General features: G+C 37.2%; 1 protein-coding gene across 1 annotated transcript; it reads right to left on the bottom strand.

Annotated features, from left to right (window-relative positions):
* Positions 1-1,272: 1,272 nt before the first annotated feature.
* LOC120501983 (protein FRA10AC1) lies at positions 1,273-21,021 on the bottom strand. Its single transcript, XM_039708914.1, has 14 exons — positions 20,857-21,021; positions 16,654-16,730; positions 14,589-14,681; positions 14,460-14,505; positions 13,585-13,661; positions 12,824-12,907; positions 12,277-12,361; positions 9,039-9,084; positions 6,288-6,401; positions 5,159-5,201; positions 4,585-4,709; positions 3,938-3,976; positions 2,590-2,668; positions 1,273-2,149 (listed from the first exon to the last, which is right to left on the bottom strand). The coding sequence occupies exons 1-14, from the start codon at positions 20,887-20,889 to the stop codon at positions 2,107-2,109; spliced, it is 984 nt and encodes a 327-aa protein (XP_039564848.1). The 5' UTR covers positions 20,890-21,021; the 3' UTR covers positions 1,273-2,106.
* Between the last annotated feature and the right edge of the window lie 45 nt (positions 21,022-21,066).

Here is a 21,066-nt window from a genome sequence, read left to right as displayed (position 1 = left end):
CTCTTCGTGAACACTGATCTTCCCCCCCAGTCTTTGGAACAAGTCCACTCCATACCTTCCACTTGGGAAGCCAGCTCCTCGTGTGGATGGAGGAAGGCAAATGGCCACTATGTTAGACACAGACCTGAGTATTCACTGGAACCAGTTTCAAATCTAAGGAGATGGATGTCAAATGCAACTCCTGCAATAGAGAAATTCAGGTCAGACTCAATCCTGCCACTTTCCCATCTCCTTTGAGCAAAGCAGATCCATGTTTTTTTTTTCTCTGAAGGACCTTCCATATCCATGTAGAAGGAAGAATGAGTGATTTGGTCATTCAGGCTTTATAAACCTTTCTAAGAATGTCTTTGAACAGAGATACTGTGTACATTTATCACTTGAAATTAAAGGAATCCAGAAAAAAACTCCAAACACTTACAACATTCTGACTTGTAAATGAACCAAATATTTAATGCAAACAGCTAAAACTGGGTATAACCTTAGTTTCTGTATTAAATGCCGCTGCTAAAGAAAACCATTTCAAGGTTGTCTGATAATGTAATTTTATTTAAACTGTATTAAATTATGTATTTAATATGTATAGTGTAACTTTTTATAACTGTATGTTAATGACCCAAAGAGAAGCTAGTTATTCAGAATATATATTTAATATACAATACTTGAAGCAACAAATATAGCAACGCAGTTGACAAAAGCCCCTTTGGGCAAGTTGCACACATTTAAGCAGCTTGCTGCAGATTGGATTTGACTCTCAGCCAAGCTTGCAAGATGACAGAGAATTAACCTTTAAATCCCCCTTCTTACCTAAAGAAGCCTTCATGCAAGGATACGTTTATTTCTTACTCAAGGACGCCCTAAATATGTCCTTGAGCATCTATTATGTAAGTACAAAATGTTTAAAATGTAATTATGTTAAGTAACACTTGTAAATAGAGTTCTCAACTTATTCATATGAGTGCATGTGAAATGTTCATAAATACCTACAACCACCTCTGCTGTTATGGTGTCCACATCAAATACTTATTAGAAATACTTTCTATACCTACAGTGAGAAGTACTTATCAAAAATTTATTTTATACAACATTAACTTCTTCAGATTAACATGAAAACTTAATTTTAAAAAGTCTGACCCTTGTATCCAAAGTAATTTTCACCAGACAGAAAAAATATTGGCATGGTACCTTTACATGTCCAGTCTGTTTCTTTGGAAATACAACTGAATGAATGTTTAAAGAGGTGTAGAACTCAAAGAAGAAGATGAATCCAGCATGTTTCTCAAGCAATATACATGCTTTATTTGTATATTTAGGATTACACGTGAAAGAAGGATTAACGTTCAGTCAATGACAAGGAGATCAGAAGCCACAGGTAACATAAAAGTCACGTACATCTCCAGCAGAAAGCCACATGTTATTTTTTACATCAAAAATATCACCAACCAACCATATTTTTGTAGGTGGAATTGTAAGACACATCACTTTACAACTAAAATTTAAAAGAAAGTCACAATAAACTTAACTTTTTAAAGCAGTAGGAGAGATTTCAGATATGGTTTACTTAATTCAAGTAGAACACATATTTGACAAAATTTGAGTTTCTCCAATAGCATTTGAAAATATTTACAGAAATTAATACCCAAACGTTAAAGGCTAAGTAACCAATACATTTAAGGCTATTCATTCTTCTTTAATAAATTAAAAATATAAATATATTAAAGTGTATAGCTTTAAACTACTCACACAATCTTACAAAATGGTCCTTTACAAAAATCTGGCAATAATTGAAGCTTGGGATCAAAGAAAAGCAGTGAACTTCCTTGTAATGTTAATAAACTATATTCTTGTTTGTTTAAGTTTGGGTGCCATATATATTTTGCAATGAACTGAAAAATTATTTCTCTTGTTTCAAGAGTATGCAGCCTACTACAAGAAACAAAGTTTTTAGATCTGAAGCCTTCTACAAAGAAAATCCACCCAAATGGTCCATATGAGTGACTGTAGAAAAGGTATGCTGGCAGACAGGGGTCTCTGGAAAATTATGACTGGATTTCCAGAGTTCCATCTTGACAACTCATGAAGAAAATGAGCCTACATCAATTTCAAGTTTTAGAGAAATAAATCTTGAAAATACTCCTGAAACTCCTCTTCCCTGTAACAACAACAAAAAATAAAAGTCAGAAAGTTCTGGTTTGGATTTGTAACTAGAAGATAATCTTCAAACAAAAAAGTTTTAGCAAACTTCTGATTAGAATTCTAGAAGGTATAAATAATTTTGACTTACTCACTACATTCCAATACCCTTCACATTTCCCTGTGTGAGCTGACCCTTAAGACCTGTCATTAAGATAATCATGGTATAGAGGGGGTCAGGCAGCAGTGGTATGGCAGTGGCTCAACAAACGTTTTGATCAAGAGTTGTGTATGTCTTCCTCTTTAAAAAGACATGTTTAGGTTCACTGCACAGAAAGAGATTTAACATAACCTTTTATGTGTAAATACTTATTGAAACACTTGGGACAACTCTGTCTTTCCAATTCTGAATGGACCCTGTACATTTCAGTAGCTGCAAGTTCACTACATCAAACTAACCGTGATTTTTCATCTGCTTCTCGTAGAGGACCTTTCCAAGAGTCTGAAGGACCACCTTCAGCACTGCTGTCATCTGTATCTGTTAAAAAATTTAAACTGTTTATGAAATAAATTTTAAAATAATGTATCATTTTTTAAATTAGATGGTATATTGCTAGAAGCAATGTTTAATTTCAACTATGAGAATAAACAGAACATTTCGCATAAAGTGAAAATGAAAATTTTGTGCAAATGTTGTAGTGTAGTATCAAAAAGATTCTTAGGTATCACAAAGCAATGTTTTGGTCAAACATAACAACAACCATGTCAAAACAATGACCTTGACACAACAGCAACATGGCATTTATTTTTTTTCCCTAAAACTAAATAATTACCAATCCAGATTTACAATACAGTTTCAACTTATGATACTAGATTATTAATTACCTTACTTAATTGATAGTTCTTAGCAATTGTGACTTATCAGTGAAATTATAAGAAAACATGGATTATTGCTTAACTATTTCATATTAGTATACAGGAATTTCATATAAGAGGCTCCACACCCACCTCCCCACCTCTGAATCTTCCAATAAGCTTCCTAACAAAACAAATACTTTGGGCATGGTTCCAATCATAGGAAAATTGCTTCAGGTCTTCCTGTTTCTAACTGGGAAAGCCTAGGGGGTGATGTCATTCTTAAAAATGTAGAGCAGAGCAGAGCAATCAGTGAAAACAGTCAATCACTTCTAGACAGTCTGCAACAAGAACTGGCATGACCAGGAGATGGGGCCTGTATCATGACAAAGAAACTGCAGACTGGACTCACTCAGATACAAGCAGTGACTAAGCAGTGATTGAATGCATCCACCTGCAACAAGTAGGTCTCTGAGGTACTACAGATGGTAGTTGGAAAAGACATTAATTAAAACCTAGTATTTATTTCAAAATTTTTTTTTGAGCAGAGTATCTATCAGTATAGCTCCCTGAAGGAAAATGTAGCAGTTATTATACCAGAAGAGTACTATTTTTACACAGTACAGACTACACATCATGAAATTATCTTCTTTTGCACCCTCTGCTCTTTTTTGGAACAACCTGACCTCTCATTTTTCTGGTTATTTCCATTCTGCTATCTGCCTACATTTTTATTTTTTGATTAAACAATTTCCTCCTTAAAATTCCCGACACTTTTTCTCCAAGATACGTAAGTCATTAATTCAAACCTTCATATTTCTGCTTGTTTCAGACAGCATTCTTATCATATAAAATATTAAAACAGACAGCTAATAAAGCCAAGATTAATGACAACTGTCTGTGATATTATACAACTTATTACAAAACCATAAATGATATTAAAATACAATACCTTTATCAGAATTATCTGAATCATCTGAAGAAATCTGATCTGTAAAGAAACACCAAAATAGAAAAAAAACCAGTAAACTGCTTTTGATTTTATCTGTTATCTTATATTTTTACAAAGTTATTTCTATCACAATTTATTACACTTAACATGTGCACATGCATGCACACACCACATTCAAAGAAAGAGAATGAACACTGAAATAAAAGGATTTTTTTGCATGAGTGCAAAGGTCATCAGTTTGAGCCTAATTATGTCAACCCAAGATGTCTGGTGTAAAAAAGGTTATCTAATGTTTCCAAAAGGCTTTCAACCCCAAAGCCTCATGGAATGAAATACTTCACAACCCTTCCTAGTATGCAACATCCAATGCTTGCACAAATGTCCCTTGCTGTGCATACTTTTCAAAGGGCTGTCTCCTCTCTGTTAAATATAAGAAATTAATCTTTTTTCTTCATCTAGGAAATTTTACTAAGAAATTTGTCTTTTTGACTACCTATGTTGCAGTCAAGAAAGTTATATATTTTTATGTGCAACTAAAAGTATTTATACATAATTATATGTCTCCATCTATGCATCTATAGCAAAATTAAGGTTCAACTAACCTATCTGAGCATTTTAGCAACTGAAGTTTTAAAGTTTAAATTTACCTTTACGGGTCTTTTTTTTGGACTTCTTTTTTGCTGAACGAGACAATTTTGTCTTCTTATTTTTTGGCTCCTTAGAGTTCTGTGCAGCTGTGCCTCTTTTCTTGCATGTTTTGACTTCTTTCCTCCTTTAGAAAAGATGAATGTAAATCTCCTCTGTTATATGTACTTCTTATGCAACAGTAAATCTGAAATATTTAATTCAGTCAAACACGTGTCATTTTTTCAGAAACCTTTCACTAGTTAAATAGAAAAAAATTGGTTCAGTTACAAAAAAACCCCGTGCTATTAGAAACAGAAGAAAAATAATCACTGGGCTGAAGTTAAGGAAACGAAACCTCTGTGGTGGTTGGGATGGAATTTTTCCAGTCTGTGGGTTCTGTGCTGTCATTAGCAGAGTATCTTAACCCTCAACAGTGACAAGTCAGTGGCTTTATAGGAACTCAGAATATTTCTGCTGTTTCAGGATAAATGAAGTTCCTAATCATCTCACTGAAGTTTTGTCCCTGTGCGCTGTTCATCATAATTGTAACTAATTAATAATTCAGTCCCCATTATTTTAAAAATACTTCATTACCGGTGATGGAAGTTTAGTTTGTAGGAACATTCTGGACATAGTCCTGAAAAAGAGAAAATGAGAACATTGCAGCCAAGAATATGATAAACATAATTAACAAAACTACAAAACTAGCTAGAACTAGATCCTTCAGCATAGCAACTTTTCCTTCAAAACACTAGTTACAATGTAATTGCAGTCAGGATTGAAAAAATACATTATGGAAGTCTCCAGTACAAACCCAGATTTTATTAAATGCAAAGGATGATCACAAGTTCAGCACTGGCAGCTCTTCATTGAAGACCTACCAGTGCTTCTCATGTACAGACATCCCATTTATGTATACTTGTGGACAGATCAAATTCTTCTGAATTATACTGAATGATACAAATTATACTGAAGACGTGTAAGTCTCTCAGAGCTTTCTCAGAGACCAAGTGCTCCCACATGGAGTGTCTTGTGCACAAAAGGAAAAAGCTCCACTGCTCACTCATTTTACACAAAGTAACTGTATAAACTGTACTATGTTTAATTATCTGACAAATGTATCATCACGTACACAATTCTGAATTAGAAAATCACAGTCAAGATCTAAGGATAGAAAATTATTTACATATAGAACTTTCAGAAGTTGTTTTTTAGAAGAAAACTCATATATTTAAAATAAAATCAGTAGAGTTGAAAATGTGCAAGAAGTTGTCTGGTCCAAAGCCCTAAGGACTTCTAAACCAAGTAACTGGATGAGCAGTGACAATGCCAAAATTCTCCCTGCAATGCCGTATTGTCCATTGAGCTAGAAATGCTTCTATATAAAACAGCTTATAGCCAATAATTCTAATTTTATGATATGCTAATTATACAGAATAAAGTTCTTAATCTGTAATAACTCTGTCATACATAGTGATAACGGCTGTTGTCTCTAAATCAAGAGCACCATACTACCACCTGTGATTCATCCAACAAAAAATCTCCTATTCTGCATTTCTCATGAACTCTTATCACTGGGTCTCATTCAATACCATTCAAAGTACAAGATATTTGTCTTCTTTAAGTGTACATATCCTAGAATTATCACTGGGTCTCATTCAATACCATTCAAAGTACAAGATATTTGTCTTTAAGTGTACATATCCTAGAAGGGCTGACTTACTCAATTTCACGAGTGCATTCCTCTTTTCACCATGTTCAATGTAACCAAAATTCACCTCCCAGCTCTTCAGGCCTTCATTCTCATCACAGTGTTTATTTCCACAGGAAAACTGACCTATAAAGAGTCAAAACCAGCAAACTGTGTTTCAATGATTAACAGTAATAGATATGGGGTTGTTATTTCCAGTTCTGCTCAGTTTTTGTTTTTCATTTTCCATTTCTTTCAAATAAAAAAAACCCACAAATCTAAAAATAATGTCTAGATTAAGGAAATAATAACAGGGAACAACAAAACAATCATATTTGTCCAATATTGCCTATTTGCAAAGGAAAAAAACATAACTGTGTTTTGAAATGCATGGATGAAGGTGTACATTATGAAATAATAAGCCTAATATGAACCCTGGAAAAATGAGCATCACCAGGATACAACCTATACCCTAAATGATTTAGCAGAGGATGATGGATCAGAAGTTGTGATTCAGACGTGCTTCTTTAACATCAAACTATTCAAAGTATCACGTTTGTACAATATGAAGATGCCCACATGCTTTTTATGTAACTAAAGCGTCCAGTGTACCTGACATACTGGACATGGAATTTGCATTCTAGTGACTATCCATAAATACCCTTCTTGTATGAAAAGGAAATTCAACCTTGTGAGAAATGCTACATCAGTTTAAAAGCTTCCTTTGGTTCAATTATGTGAAAGCAACACTGATTTTAAATCAGATCTGCACATAATCAATTCTGTTTGCACCACTGAAGTCCCAATATTGGAGTAATAAAGATACATGCATTCCCTTTGCAGAAGAGTGATTTGTATGCAGAGCAGCAGAAAGGATGTGTATTAATAGGCTCACAAGCAGGACTGTTGGTGAACGATTAACCTCAGAAAATTCTGCTTAAGCAGCTAACTAATGGATTGGCAGTGTCCTCAGATACTTCAGTTCTGTAATGAAACACCACTTGCAATGCAAACATTTGAAGTAAAAAAAAAACCCAGAACTCTGATTAAAAAAGCAAGTTTCAAATTAATATACATTTAGTATGTTTAACCCTATGTAAAGTATAGCTACCATACCTTGTGTCATAGCAATCTCCAATACAATCTTCTTTCAAAACTTATGGCAAAGACTGGAAAGATGCCAAAGAAATAATCTGGCATTTACAATTAGTAACACAAGTGTCACCTCTTCCTTCACTTATCCTAGCCCTTCTTCTTTGTAACCATGCAAAGATAGGCACAAAATGCAAAGCAACCAAATGTGAGTACCTCCATTCCTGCACGCTCTTGTTGTTACCACCCCCAAACCTTAGTAACAGTGCACCAGCAGTGGTGCTCATCACCACTGCACCGACACAGCCACATCAGTACATACAGGTACATACAGTGCTAATGCTAATTATCAGACAGGTACGTGTAGATCCGTTATTACATTTAATTCAGCAATTTATACGCTGATTTATAGTTTAAAATAGCATAAAAGACACACGGGTTTTTTTAAAGGATCCTTTGGAACCGCTCTTGGAGACACCCGCGGCAGGGCTGGCTTCTCGCGCCCCCCTGTGGGGGAAGAGAGGATGTACCCACGCATGTTCCCTCTGCTCGCTCCTCATTAGGATTCCATTAAAAAGCTTGGAATATATAATTCTGCACCTTCTCCCACATTTTACAATATGAAGTACCACATATTAAACGTTTAAAGCTAAAATTTTTCCCCCACAAAGACACAAAAATAATTTACTTCTAATTTAATTATCTTTCTAAAGTACTCAATAAAGCATATAATTTTATCAAATATAACTATCCATTAATATAATGTGTAGTGCTGAATGCAACGTATGACTACACCTACCTTTAGAGGCTTTGATATTTACAGTTTAAAAATCCCCACCATTAATGTTCATGCTTTCTACTCTGAAATAGTATTTTTTAAAAATCACAAATGCATTTCTAACTTTTTGAAATATATTACAATACAGTGTTTGCAGAATACAGCTGTTTAAAGAACTGTAACTGAGTGAAACTGATCAGCAGTACAACTCCATGCAATATTCTGGCATGTGCATCCATGACTCCAGGAACAGCAATACCTCATTCACCTCACTTTCTTGCTCGTTCAGCAGGTTGAAAAAGCCCAAGCACCTCAGCCATGGAACAAGGACCACTGTGCAAAGTCCCAGCAACACACTGGTAACTTCTCACCCAGAATTAGGGTACTGATTTAGAGGCAGGATTGGGAGACATGATAATCATTCCCACTGAAGCTTTCAAAACCAGTTTAGCCTAAAACATGTCTCACAAAGGAAACTTTTTAATTAAAGTTAACATTCTGCAGAACAGCACTGGAGAAAGTGTTAGTCAATAAATAATTTCCTGAGGAAAACTTCTGAGAGACTCCAGTTACAGGTATCAAAGGCTAATGAGGTAGCAGAACTACTGGAGAAAAGCAGCTAAAAAGTCCACCCATTTAATTCTACATTATCAAACATGTTAAGGTGGTGCTCATTACAAAACAGACCTAGTGAAAATAAATTATATGCTCTTTTAATTGTAATATGTGCAGATCAGTGCACAATCTAAATCTATGTAGCATAAAACAGGAAAGCTGGAAGACAAGTCAATTTATTGTACATTATTGTCTGATAAACTTACCGTACCATCAAATATTATCTAACAAAATTATGTCCAAAAGCAGCAAGAGGAGCATCAAGAAGAAATGGAACATAAAATGAAAGACAGCATTACCTTTTCCTGAAATTACTTCTTTCTCATGTCGCCATCTAAATCCAAACTGTGAAGAACCAAAATTGAGTTGTGAATAGTCAACTTATTAAGCACTGTAAAGACTAATTTCAGTTGATTGATGTCCTCCATGTGGCTCATCCTTTTAATTCTGGTCATGAAAATTTAATTTATCTTTTAATTAAAAATATCTCTCTGCCTCTGTTTGCCAAAATAGTATTTTTTAATAAAAATACTTTAAATATTTGTATTTTTATTTTTACAGGAAGTCATCCATGCTGAAAAACAATTACAAAAGCAAACATATTAACATTTCCAAGTAGAAGACAAGTTGGCCTAGAAATCTGGATATGAAAACAAAATAATAAAATGTATTTTATTTAATGACCAGGTGTCAAACAGATTTCATTTCTTAGAAAATAGGAGACACTTCCAATCTGTTAAGCTACAAAACAAAGTACAGAGACAGCAAATAAGAAATTCTCAAGGAAAATAAGACAACAACAAAGGGAACATTTCCAGTCCAGTGCATATCAAAGTTAAATGCAGAACCCCCTCCTGTGCTGCACTGCAAAGCTGACAATAGAACTGAACTGTCTGACAATACAGACGGTCATTTATCAGCCTCAAAGTTTGCAGACAAGATGCACTGATGGTTCAAAGACAACCTTGACCTAGAAAATTCTCACCTAGGGAAAATGTCAGGAGTAACAGACCCAGCACAAGCAAGAGCTGTCAGAACACTCTTCCACTGTCTCTAGGTAGCCTCACACCAGAGGCTCACATTGGCATTTGTGATTAAAAGGAGACACCATGAAGACCAAGCCAGACTGGTCACCAGCAGGTGAAGCGGCCAGGGAGCAAGAAGGGTCAGTGTGTCTCCAGCTCTGGCTGTGAGAGCACCATCTCATCTAGGGATGAGAGCAGGGGAGTCCCAGACACCTGACTCTGTGTGTGTGTGTGTGTGTGTGTGCGTCTGTGAACGAGTGAAACAGTCTGGACCAGCAATCCCCTGTGACCTTCAGGGGTTCAGATGTCTTGGGGCTTCTTACTGTTTTCTTCTGAACTTTGGTCTTTGAGAAGGTGATTCTGCTTATTTTTCAGATTCTCAAAGGAGATGCTCTCATGAAACCAATCCTGACCTTTATCCAGTCCTTCATAAAACAGTGGTTTACTTCAGAAGAAAAGTTCCTAAAGAGATCTGAGATAAAAGCTCTACGCAGAGATCTTCAGAAAAATTATCTGACTAGAAGATTTTGGCCAGGAGCAGAACAATTACAGCTGTGAAAAAACAGATGAGCACATATGTGCAAGTCTCAATCTGTGCAATATATGTATTTAAAACATCACAGAAAACTGACCTCCAACTTTTGCTTTCACACCAAGTAGGACGATATAGAATCACAGCATCAAAGAACAGCTCAGGCTGGAAGGCACCTCAACAGACCACCAGCTTCAATCTTCCATGGGGAAGGGAGCCCAGCTGAGATTATCTATCACCTTGGGCAATTGCATCTGAAAAACCTCCAGCAATGGGGATTCCACTGTGGCACTGGGGAGGTTGTTCCAGTGACTTTTTCATTACATAAGAATGTTCTCACTATAAAAGAATTTCTTATATCAAGATGAAGCATCAACATGTAAAGCAGCAACAACTATCGTGCAAAAGGCCGACTAGCTGAAAAGCTTCTACCCTGCACTTCTCATAGCACCAGCACTGCAAAGCAAAAGGCACAGGGGGCCAAAGATATCCAGCTTTCAGTTTCTGGAGATGCAGAAAAAAAATTAAGGCAGGAAAAATCTGAAAGCACAGACTGTATTCCATCAGTGCAAATGGGATGAGCAGCTTATTTAAGACTTCCAAGAAAAAAGCCTGCTTTGAAATCCTTCTGTACCAAAAATGGACATGGATAAATCAGTCACTGAGAAAAATCTCATACTTTTTTCTATTTTTCTAAGAAAGGACTTTCATATGATCAGAACATATATGAGAAAAGAAAACATATATATTTTACAAATTGCATGACACAGCACTTATGCTGACATGGCAATTCCAAAAATAGAGGTAATGACTTAGGAGCATAAATGGGAACAGAGAGTGACCTCAAATTTAGGATAGACACACTTTAAGTCTGACAGGGAAATACTGTTCACACAACAAGAGAAAACACACACACACACACAAAAAAAAAATCTGGGGCAGAACAGTTTCCCACAAAGGACAGCAAACATATGGAAACTTGGCACAGTAGTGAGAGAAACAAAATCTGTAAGCATGCTCAAGGGAAATCAGCTGGGGGGATGGGGGATGGAGTGGACATTGAGGGATAGGAAATACCTACAGGAAAATAAAATCAAATTGAGTCAAAAAAGAAGGGAAGGCATCTTCAGCATTTTAGTTTTTGTTGATTTTAATTGAATTTTTGCATTTTACTGTCCCAATTTTCTTTAGATGACTGTCATCTTTTCTTCCTTATAAAGGTAAGCCCAGTCCTTGCAAGTATTTACCAGTAAATGTAATTTTCAATACTACAAAATAGTTGAAAAGAACTATACAGACTGGGTTACTGTGTGCTAGAAACACCAAGACACATCTGAGTTCAGCACCAGTCTTTGGAAAAACACAATAGAAAATTCATGTATACTCTCTGACTAAGAAGTTAGTCAGCCAAAAACTTGGAAAAAACAAAGGCTGCTCCAGTTAAGAAGAAAACCTGGTGCTGGAATTGGGCTGTTCCTCTTAAGAAATTCTATTTATTTACAAGGCACATACAAATCCTGTTTCCACAAAGAGAAAAGAACAACCGGCAAAAGATGCTGCTTTAGAATAGACTTTTCCAAAATTGTTTCTGCCAGCATTCAAGTACAAAACTCTTTTTAGACTTTTTTTTTTGAACAGTAACATTCCATGGGGTTTTAGGCTTCATCTATTGCTCCTCTCCAAGCACCCTCTCCAGCCTTCTTTCTTTAACCCCTTTGCATTTTCTGCCTTTCACACACAATGTACCTCTTCATAAAACATCATCTGACAGAAATGTTCCTATTCCCACAGAAGCACATTTTTGAGGCAGTGACAATACTTGGATTCAAACTGCTGCTTGTAAGTAACTCGACAAATTCTCACAGCTCCCTTTCTATGGAAGGGGTAATAACATTCTGGTTTTACAACATAGCCACAATCATAAAGCAATTTATTAAAAAGGTTATACTTCTATCCCCAAGATGATTTACATTAAATTACCTTATTCTCTTTGTATCTGCTGAGATCTGCTATACAGTATTCTTTGAACAATTTGTCATAATACTTCTTTGCAAGCCTCTTCTCCCTAAAACAAAAAGTTTTTTTTTTAAATTAAACATAGAAGACAACATAATTCACTTTACATTGTAATGACATTAGCAAGACAAAGACACGTTGTTTCATTGAAAGAATTGTTGTAGACCTAGAAATGCAACAGATACTAAGGAGTAATTTCCATAAAACTGGAAAAATAAATATAAAATAAATCCACAGTACATACTAAACTGTATTTTTTCAAGCTCTGCTTTCTTCAGTTTTTGAACAGTCATTTGGATCTCAGAGAATCACTATTATTTATTAGTTCTTTCTGTCAACAATTCATGTTGGCATTTGAGCAATATTACAACATGAAAGACCTAATGGTCTTTCATTTTCAAATGCATCAAAGAATGATCAAGGATGCAGAGTAATTCTTAATTAGCAAGGGAAAACACAAATTTAGTAAAAGTAATCTAAAAATAACATATCCTATAATAGTTTCAGGTACCAATTCATGTCTGCTTCATCTTCTTCATTCCACAGGAATCTATGGTTTTCTCTAATAATATCAAGATCCGTCTTGTCATTTGCTCTATAAAGAGACACATTTTTTTAGTACAAAGTAACATTAAAATGAAAATCCATCAAATAATAATTTAGTAAGTATCATATTTTACAGTTCTGATCTCTACCTCACAGCATAAAGGAATACATTTCTATGAAATAAAACTATCAAAAATATATTCCCTAGCACATCTGTTCCAAAATAAAAAAACTCATGGCTGAAAATGGCCACTGAAATTGTGGATGACTTGATCCTGTCTGAAAACACTTTTTATACTCTTTATTGAGGACAGTGATGTTAAAAGGCAGTTATAGATAGCTCTAAAGAAGTTATTATTCTGGACAATGGATAGCAATTCTGCACATTCAGAAATATTTCAGATTGTTATTTTGAAGATTCTGACAGATATTTCTCAATGTACCCTCCAGTAATGATCACCTGTCAGCCTTCCTTTTACATAACAAAACAAGAATAATTCAGTTCATGGTAAGTTCTTACATAAAAATATGAAAACAAAATGAAACAATGCAGTTTTGTGTCTGGGTATTTCCAATTACTGTAGTTACCATTTGTGACCAAAATAATTAGTAATTTGATACACAGCTACATCCATCTCTGCCCCCAAAGCTACAATATATATTTAACAGGTTTACAAAACAGGAAGCTTTGAGGTCAGGAGGGGAAAGGTTGCCAATAGTTCTCACCCAGATCTTCGGAAATCCTCTATTTTGCCACCATAGTATAAAATGTAGTCATGCACAAACTTCTTATGTCTCTCATACTGAGTAAAGCAATTAAGGATTGTTTCAGAACTTATTTCTTTTTACCACAAAAAAAAGCCCCAACCAAAATCTTTTTATATATTTAAAAGAGACATTTCTCTTCACAAACAGTTCAGTAATTAAAAAAAAAAAAGAATGGAGTTATTAGGAACTTTTACTTAATAACTCTCATAGAAGCTAGTTTCCAAATACAGGAATTCCAGGCAATTTCATCTTTAAAACCTCATTCTTCATTTATTAAACTGTCTTCCTTTATCAAAGATGCTCTGTATGCATACACACAGAAACTTGGTTCATTTTTTCAGCTGGGATTTAGACAACAGCCTCTTTGTTCTGCAGTTTTAGTTTAAAACAGGTTTGTACTTTTGCATTATAAAAACAATGTGGCTACTAAAATGGAATAATCTGTTACATTTTTACCACCAACATACAAATAAAAGTTGTATGCTTTAGCTTGGAAATGAAAATAATGGAAAAATATGTAATGCTTCTTAGAACACTTTGGCCTCAGTTTGAGGCCAAAACAGAAACATAATTTGAAACACATTTTGTATCACAATTTGAGCAAAATATGTACCTACTTATTCAGAAAATAAACATCTTGACAAATAAAAACTTTATGGCTTCTTAAAAGAGTTTCAATTCACTTTTATCTCAACAGCAAAAGGAAGCTCCTCTGAAGAATGACTCTGGTGCTGCACTGTCACTGATTATGATAGCTCAGAAATCCCAGTATTTTACCATAATGGATAATCTGTGCCCCATCTTCAAACTTGAAAAATGAAACAGAAGGATACAGCATCCATCGATATCAAGTGAAATCTTCTTTTTCTTGCTTCTTCCCTGTTAAAAACAAACACGTTCCAGTGAAAACTATCTTTCCATTAAGAGGAAAATGTCTCACAAAAGCAAAATATAAAAGATACCTATCACATTCTTCAGCTGCAAATTGTCTGTGAACCACACTGCCTTGTTTTGCTTTTTGGAATGGCTTTGCCAGAAGGGCATCTTCCTGTATTCTGAAGGTGGGAAAAAGGAACAAAGTTAGACAAGAACCTTTCATAAGCAATAAAATGTTCATGTGCTAAACTTTGCACTATTTTCAGCAACAAAAATTATTATATTGCTATCTTCTACAAGAATAAAATGAAACTTCAGAACCAACATCAGCTTGACTTTACCTCATTTACAGAACAAAATCAGAAAGGCATTTGCTTCCAGTTGGCATTTTGTAATACTTGTTTTTATTAATATAATTACTATAGAACCACTATAGAACCACAATGATAAAACCTGGAAGATGCCTCAGTTTCACTCTGACATTTAAACTCCTTTACAAATCTCAGCTACACAGGAAAGTAGGAACAGGAAAGACAGTGCATTCACTGAGAGTGACTGGCAGTAACCCTATTCTACCCTTTCATGCCAATGTCTCAACACTTCATTAAACAGCTCTGCCTCTTGTAGTGCAATCACAAGAATTACAAATTTAAAAGTCAATTACCATCTAATGAACCATACTTGTCAGTAGGCAGCTAAAATTACTTGTAGAGTTCAACAAAGTAATAAAAAAGTTAAAGATATACATTTTAGCTAGTAAAAGGTACATTTAGTTAATTTCATTCATAAACTGAGGTGAAAAAAAGATCTTTTCCCATAATTTTCAGTAGGCAGAAAGCATGGTAATCAGAAACCTGAAGAAAGCAACCCAGGGAATTAGTTTCTAGCTATGGAATATAGGACTGTAGGAACTTAATGTATCATTTACTCAAAAGGATCTGTAACCACAAAATTCCCATAAGAAGGGTCTATAAAACAGCAATTTGGAGAGAATTTAAGACTACTGTTCTCCTTAAAGTGAAAATAAATACAATGATAGAGCAAGAAAAGGAACCCACGTAAGAGCCCTACTGGGAATCAGCAGTTGTGTGCCAGAACAAGGATAACGATGGTATTTTTGAAAGTCTCCTGATGGTTACTTAATATTCCACCTAGAAAGTGGAATGGCAGAATATGCAATGGCATCTAAAGAAAATGAAATCTGAACAAAACCAGTCACTATTTTAATGGAGAACAGCTATATTTATAAAATAAGTGAAATGGCACAATGCATGCTATTATTCCAAAGATGAAAACATGACTTTTTCCCCCCAGAATGCAATCAGACACTACAAAACCAATTCTTTCAAAACTTCTATAAAGGAAAAATATGCAAGAGTCCTAGGAAAATTTCCAGCAAGTCTTCTTAAATGAAGTCCAATAAAAGAGCAAAGGAGAGACAGGAAAAAGTAAGAAAAGCATATGCAAAATATAGGCCACATATGCAGTATGGTGCAGAAAGTGTCGAGGAACTACCACACAAAAGCAAAATAAATGCATAAACAAGTAAAAATCTTTACAATACAGGCAGATCAGACTACAAAATTCTAGGTCACTAACTCTGCAAAACACTGAAAGTATTGGCCAAGGTCAGCTCAAATAAGAGATGTGCAGGTACATTTCAAGGATTGATCACAACACAATTTACCAATTCCCAGGTCTCTTCACAAATTAAATAATAAAGAAGTAGCATCAGCTCTTCACTTTATATTTCTATGTGTTTTATATCTACAAAGCCTGCTACGACTTGGCCTTTTTTGCCTTGCTCTCCTAGCAGTTCCATTTGTCCTGATGGATCACAGTGGTGTGAACAGCGCTGCCAAATCCCAGCAGTGGATACTAATGCTTGGAAAAACAAAACACTCTGCTCCAAGAACTGAGGGGCAAATACACACCAGATGGAGATGGCAGAACAGCTCTTAATCAGCTGCCCCTGGAGATGACAAGCTTTGGCAAGCTTGAGATGAGGAGATGCAGAAATCAAAGAGATTGATTTTTTCAAAAACCATTTCAACACCAGACCTTACATGCAACAGCATCATCTTCTATGCACACTAAGAGGCCATTTGTACAAAATATGTAATGCAAAGTGTTAATTCTGTACTACATTACCTTTTAGTCTTTTGCAGAGACTTCTCTCCACTCTCCTCATCACTAAAATCAGAATCATAGCCTCCATGGCCATGTGCCTGAAAATAAGAGACCAGTCAATATATCTGCTAATGCAATATGGATATGGCATAATGACAAACCAGTACTGCCCATCATGCATAAATAAAAGACAGAAAGACAGAGAGCAAGCGAACTAGTGCAAATTCTTACATGCTGCAGTCAAACAAAATTCCATAGACAATGCAGAGTATATTCCAGATAACACAGGGCAAAGAATAATCACTTTGTAAAATAGAACACTTTATAAATAGAGGCATATATAATCTTCACGTAGATACAGCAAACTAGAAGTACGATAAATACCTTGGGTTTTTATTTTCTAAACAATATTCCTTATGCAAGACAAGGGTGAATATCTTCCCCAGGGGCTAGTCTTTCAGGGGGCTGGAGGACAGCAAGTGATATGTCCACATTATAAATGAAGAAAAATGGGAATAAAGGTTTCTAGGGCTGTCATGTAGCATTTGAGATCATTAGATCTCACACTGGTAGATGGAAATCTGATTCAAACAATAACTAAAATACGAAAACAACAATATGCCTGCAAAAGCGTATCACCTCATCAGCACAACAATCCTAGTAGAAAATGAAACCTTCTTTTCCACACACTTTGGGACTACACTGTTAAATTAATGCATATAAGAAAACTAAAATATCTATATCATAATGCTTTCAAATGACCAGCCCAGATGTATCACCTCCATTTTTCAAGGCACAATTCCATGTTTGATTCCTTCAGGAGATGCAATGGCTTAAGTAGATCCCATCTCCTCTCCCTCACTCCTACTCTTGGTACCCTCCTTGCAGGTGCTCAGTTGCAGTTGTGATAAGTACACACGAACCAGATCAAACAACTCACCCAAGTTACAAAGGAACCTATGCAGAAGAAAATACTATTTTAACCCTGATAAGTTTCCTTACAGTTCATCCTGAGCCTCCCCAACCTACACCAGCAAGGTGAAGGGGCAGCACCAGGAGAGAGCAGCCAGAGCTGGGCACCATGTAAACCAGCACCAACTCCAAACAAGCTTTTACAACTGAGGTAAAACCAAGAGGGATGGTTATTAATATAGCTGCACATGGGAAGGTTCCACACACGCTACCAAAATGTCCTGGTGAGACTATTGATAAGAGAAGACAATGGGTTAGAAAACAAGCGCGCTTGATTCAGCTGATTCTTACATAACCTACAGTTATATTCCTCCTCAGCAAAAAACTGAGAAAAACAAAATCTGAAAAAAGGCACAACTCTGCAGGATGATTTTGATGAGGTGCCTTCTCTTGATGCAAATGCCTTGCAGAAACGCCATGCTGAAGAGTCAGCTGTATCCTCTACTGACACCAACAACTGGTTTGTGTTGTGCACAGTATGTAAAACACTGTCTTCTCAACCTGATAGTGAAGGACTCTTTTAAAGATTTTTAAAAATCCTTTACTGTTATTATTAATAAACAAACACTGTAATGCGCCTCCCACTCTTCTGGGTGCTTCTGAAGAACACATAACTCTCCTACACATACATACTTTAAAAAAAGCAAATCAGAACTTTTTCTGAACTATTTTCTATTTCCCATGAGACATAAAAATTGTCCATTACCAAACAAAACAGAAACAAAAAAGCAACACCCCTGCCCAAACAAAACCCCAAACCAAATAAACAATTGCAGCAGATGTCTGCTGTAAGCCATCCTTATGCACTTGCAAAAAAGCAGCAACATTGTAGTCTCATAACTAGGTGGTTCTAGTAGCCAGTCTGTCACTACTTTTGCTAATGAAGCTTATACAGTCTTTACAAAAGCCTGAACACTGTAAGTATGCAGCAAATATATTTATACTTGGCCTCTAAATTAAAAAAATATCATGCTAATCTGGGAATGTTTTAAATGGCATTAGTACTGCTTCCCAAATGAACATCGAGAGCTTCCTTCATACTCAGAAGGGAAGTCCCAGCCAACACCATGAGCATGAAAGCCCTAGACAGACGAAGTACTGAATCAGGCCAGGAAGCTCAAATGAAAAGAGATTCCCACAAAGCAGTTGCCCTTGGATGAGGTACCCTAGGAAAGCATCCTCACTAATCAGCTCTCAAGTGATTCCAGGAATGATTCAAATAAAAGAAAAAGAGATGCAAGAAAAGCTGCTCCAACAGTCATACTGTAGGGCTCTCAGAAGCTGATGACTGCCTTTTGTAAAGCTGACTGTGAGTATAAGGGCAGGTATGGCTAAGGACTAGGCTGCTTTCCAACAGGAATGCTCTTCACGGCTTCAGATATTCCTCTGAATCGCTGTAATACCTCACAAATACATTCAGAGTGAAAAAGAACACAACCCATGACTGATGTCCTGACACTTGTGGATCACCCCTCTGCACTGGTGCTGGGTTTGACAGCAGCAGCTCCAGCAGTGCTGGACGACACTGGCAGAGACTGGGACTGAATGGTTTCTAACCTGCCACCTCAGGATGATTCAAGATGACCTGACTCTTGGTAAAACATACCTACTTCATTTCATGAACTCCATCAGAGAACCTCATCCATAAATGAATCTTGCCATTTTGGAAGAACAATGTAAACAGACACCTACAATCCCAGATAAGGAAAATATGTTTAATATTTAACTGTAGAAATAGACGAGCAGATACCAAAGCTTTGTGCCTAACCTAGCAGATATAGACATGGACATGCACAATCATCAACAGAATTTAAAATAACTACTTTCACTATTTAGTAAACTCTTCAATATACACTTTACTTTGATGGAATTTGTCAGACTCAGAGTGTTTCTAGTTAATTACTAATACAAATACCAAGTGTTTTCTCAAAACATGAACCTGAAAGCTAACTTAAATGATACAGTGTATCTTGCTGTTGCACCAAATTTGAATTTTTTATTCCCAAACAAAAAAACAAACTGAAACCACAAAATTAAAACAAGCACAAGTATGCTTTGGAGTACATTTAGCTCACACTTAAGTAATCCAAACATGTTGGATTATTTAATGATGAAACAATTGGAGACAGAACAGAGTCCACTAAACTCTCGGCTCCTAAAACTCACAAAAGACACAGTAAATGCATGAACGTTGTACACAACTGATGCCAGACTGAGATACCAACTCTTGTCGTCAATCCAGGTCACTACAAACTGCCCAGCTCTGCATTTACAGCAGGTATTTGTATCCAGAGAAGGCACCTGCTTTAAGCCTCTCCAATGGGGTAAACACACAGAGGTGGAATGTATCCACTCCTGACCACAACATGAAACAACAGCCAAGAAGGAAAAAAAAGGCAAAACAAACCCATAAAATATTCCCAACTCGTGGCTCCTGACCTCGGGCGTCTTGCCACTGTCCTCATAAGCCCACCCTTCCCTTTATCTGCCCGCATGCAGGTCTGTGGCCCTGTCTGCTCACAGCCCAGATGTGACCCAGAACGGGCCCGAGTGCTTGTTTTAGTACAAATTATTGGGGGAGGCATGAAGGAAGCACAGGATCTATAAGAGGACTTGCAGAGCCATCCTTGAGGGAGGAAGGATGCAGTGTGGAAGGTCAGAATGCTTCACTGCAACATGCTTTTCCCATCTCGATGTTGTCTATGAAGCTTTGCAACCCTCACTTGGAGAAAAAGACTGAGAATAAGCGACTAGTCTCAAACTGGTTCTTCCTTATAAAACCTATTACAAGGAGTGCCTGTGTGTACTCTACAGGGAACGGCCCTAACAAAGAGAAAAGGCACACGCAAGTTACTGCCTCTTTATTACAGCTATGAAAGAAAAAGTAGGAGTAAAAGGCAGGTAACAGCAGACCACGACATCGAGGATTAGAGCTTTGTGGAGCTCCACGGAGAAACCGAACACCGGCCAGTCGGACGCCGCTTCCGAAGCCGTTCTTTCTCGCTGGCTATTCTGGAGCGGCCCGGCGCTGTCCCGGCCCGCCTGACCCTTCCTCCGCCGCAGTGGGGCACAGGCACGGGCCCCCGGCTGCCCGTCCGCCCGGGGAAGGCGGCTCGGCCCTTCCCCTCATGGGCTCGGCCGGGCCCCTCCGCCCGCCCCGGCCCCGCCGCCATGGAGGCCGCGGCCTCCGCCGGGCCTGTCCCCGCCCGCCTCTGCCGGGCCCCTCCATCCCTCCCTCCCGGCCCCACTCACGGCCGAGGAAAGGCGCAGCTGGTCGGGCTCCATGGCCGCGGCGAGGGCCGCCTCCGCCGCCCGGCCCTGCTCCCGGCCCCGGCGCTGCTGCGCGGGCCGCTCCCGGAAAGCAGGGTAGAGGCGGAGCAGGGCCGCACCGCGGGCTCCCTTCCTCCCTCCGTCCCTCCCTCCGCCGCGGGCGGGCGGCGCGGGGCAGCGGGGCGCGGGGGA

This window comes from Passer montanus, unplaced genomic scaffold (genome assembly GCF_014805655.1).
Source record: "Passer montanus isolate IOZ18808 unplaced genomic scaffold, ASM1480565v1 scaffold21, whole genome shotgun sequence".
Taxonomy (NCBI): domain Eukaryota; kingdom Metazoa; phylum Chordata; class Aves; order Passeriformes; family Passeridae; genus Passer; species Passer montanus.
This window is presented reverse-complemented; position numbering and strand designations above follow the sequence as displayed.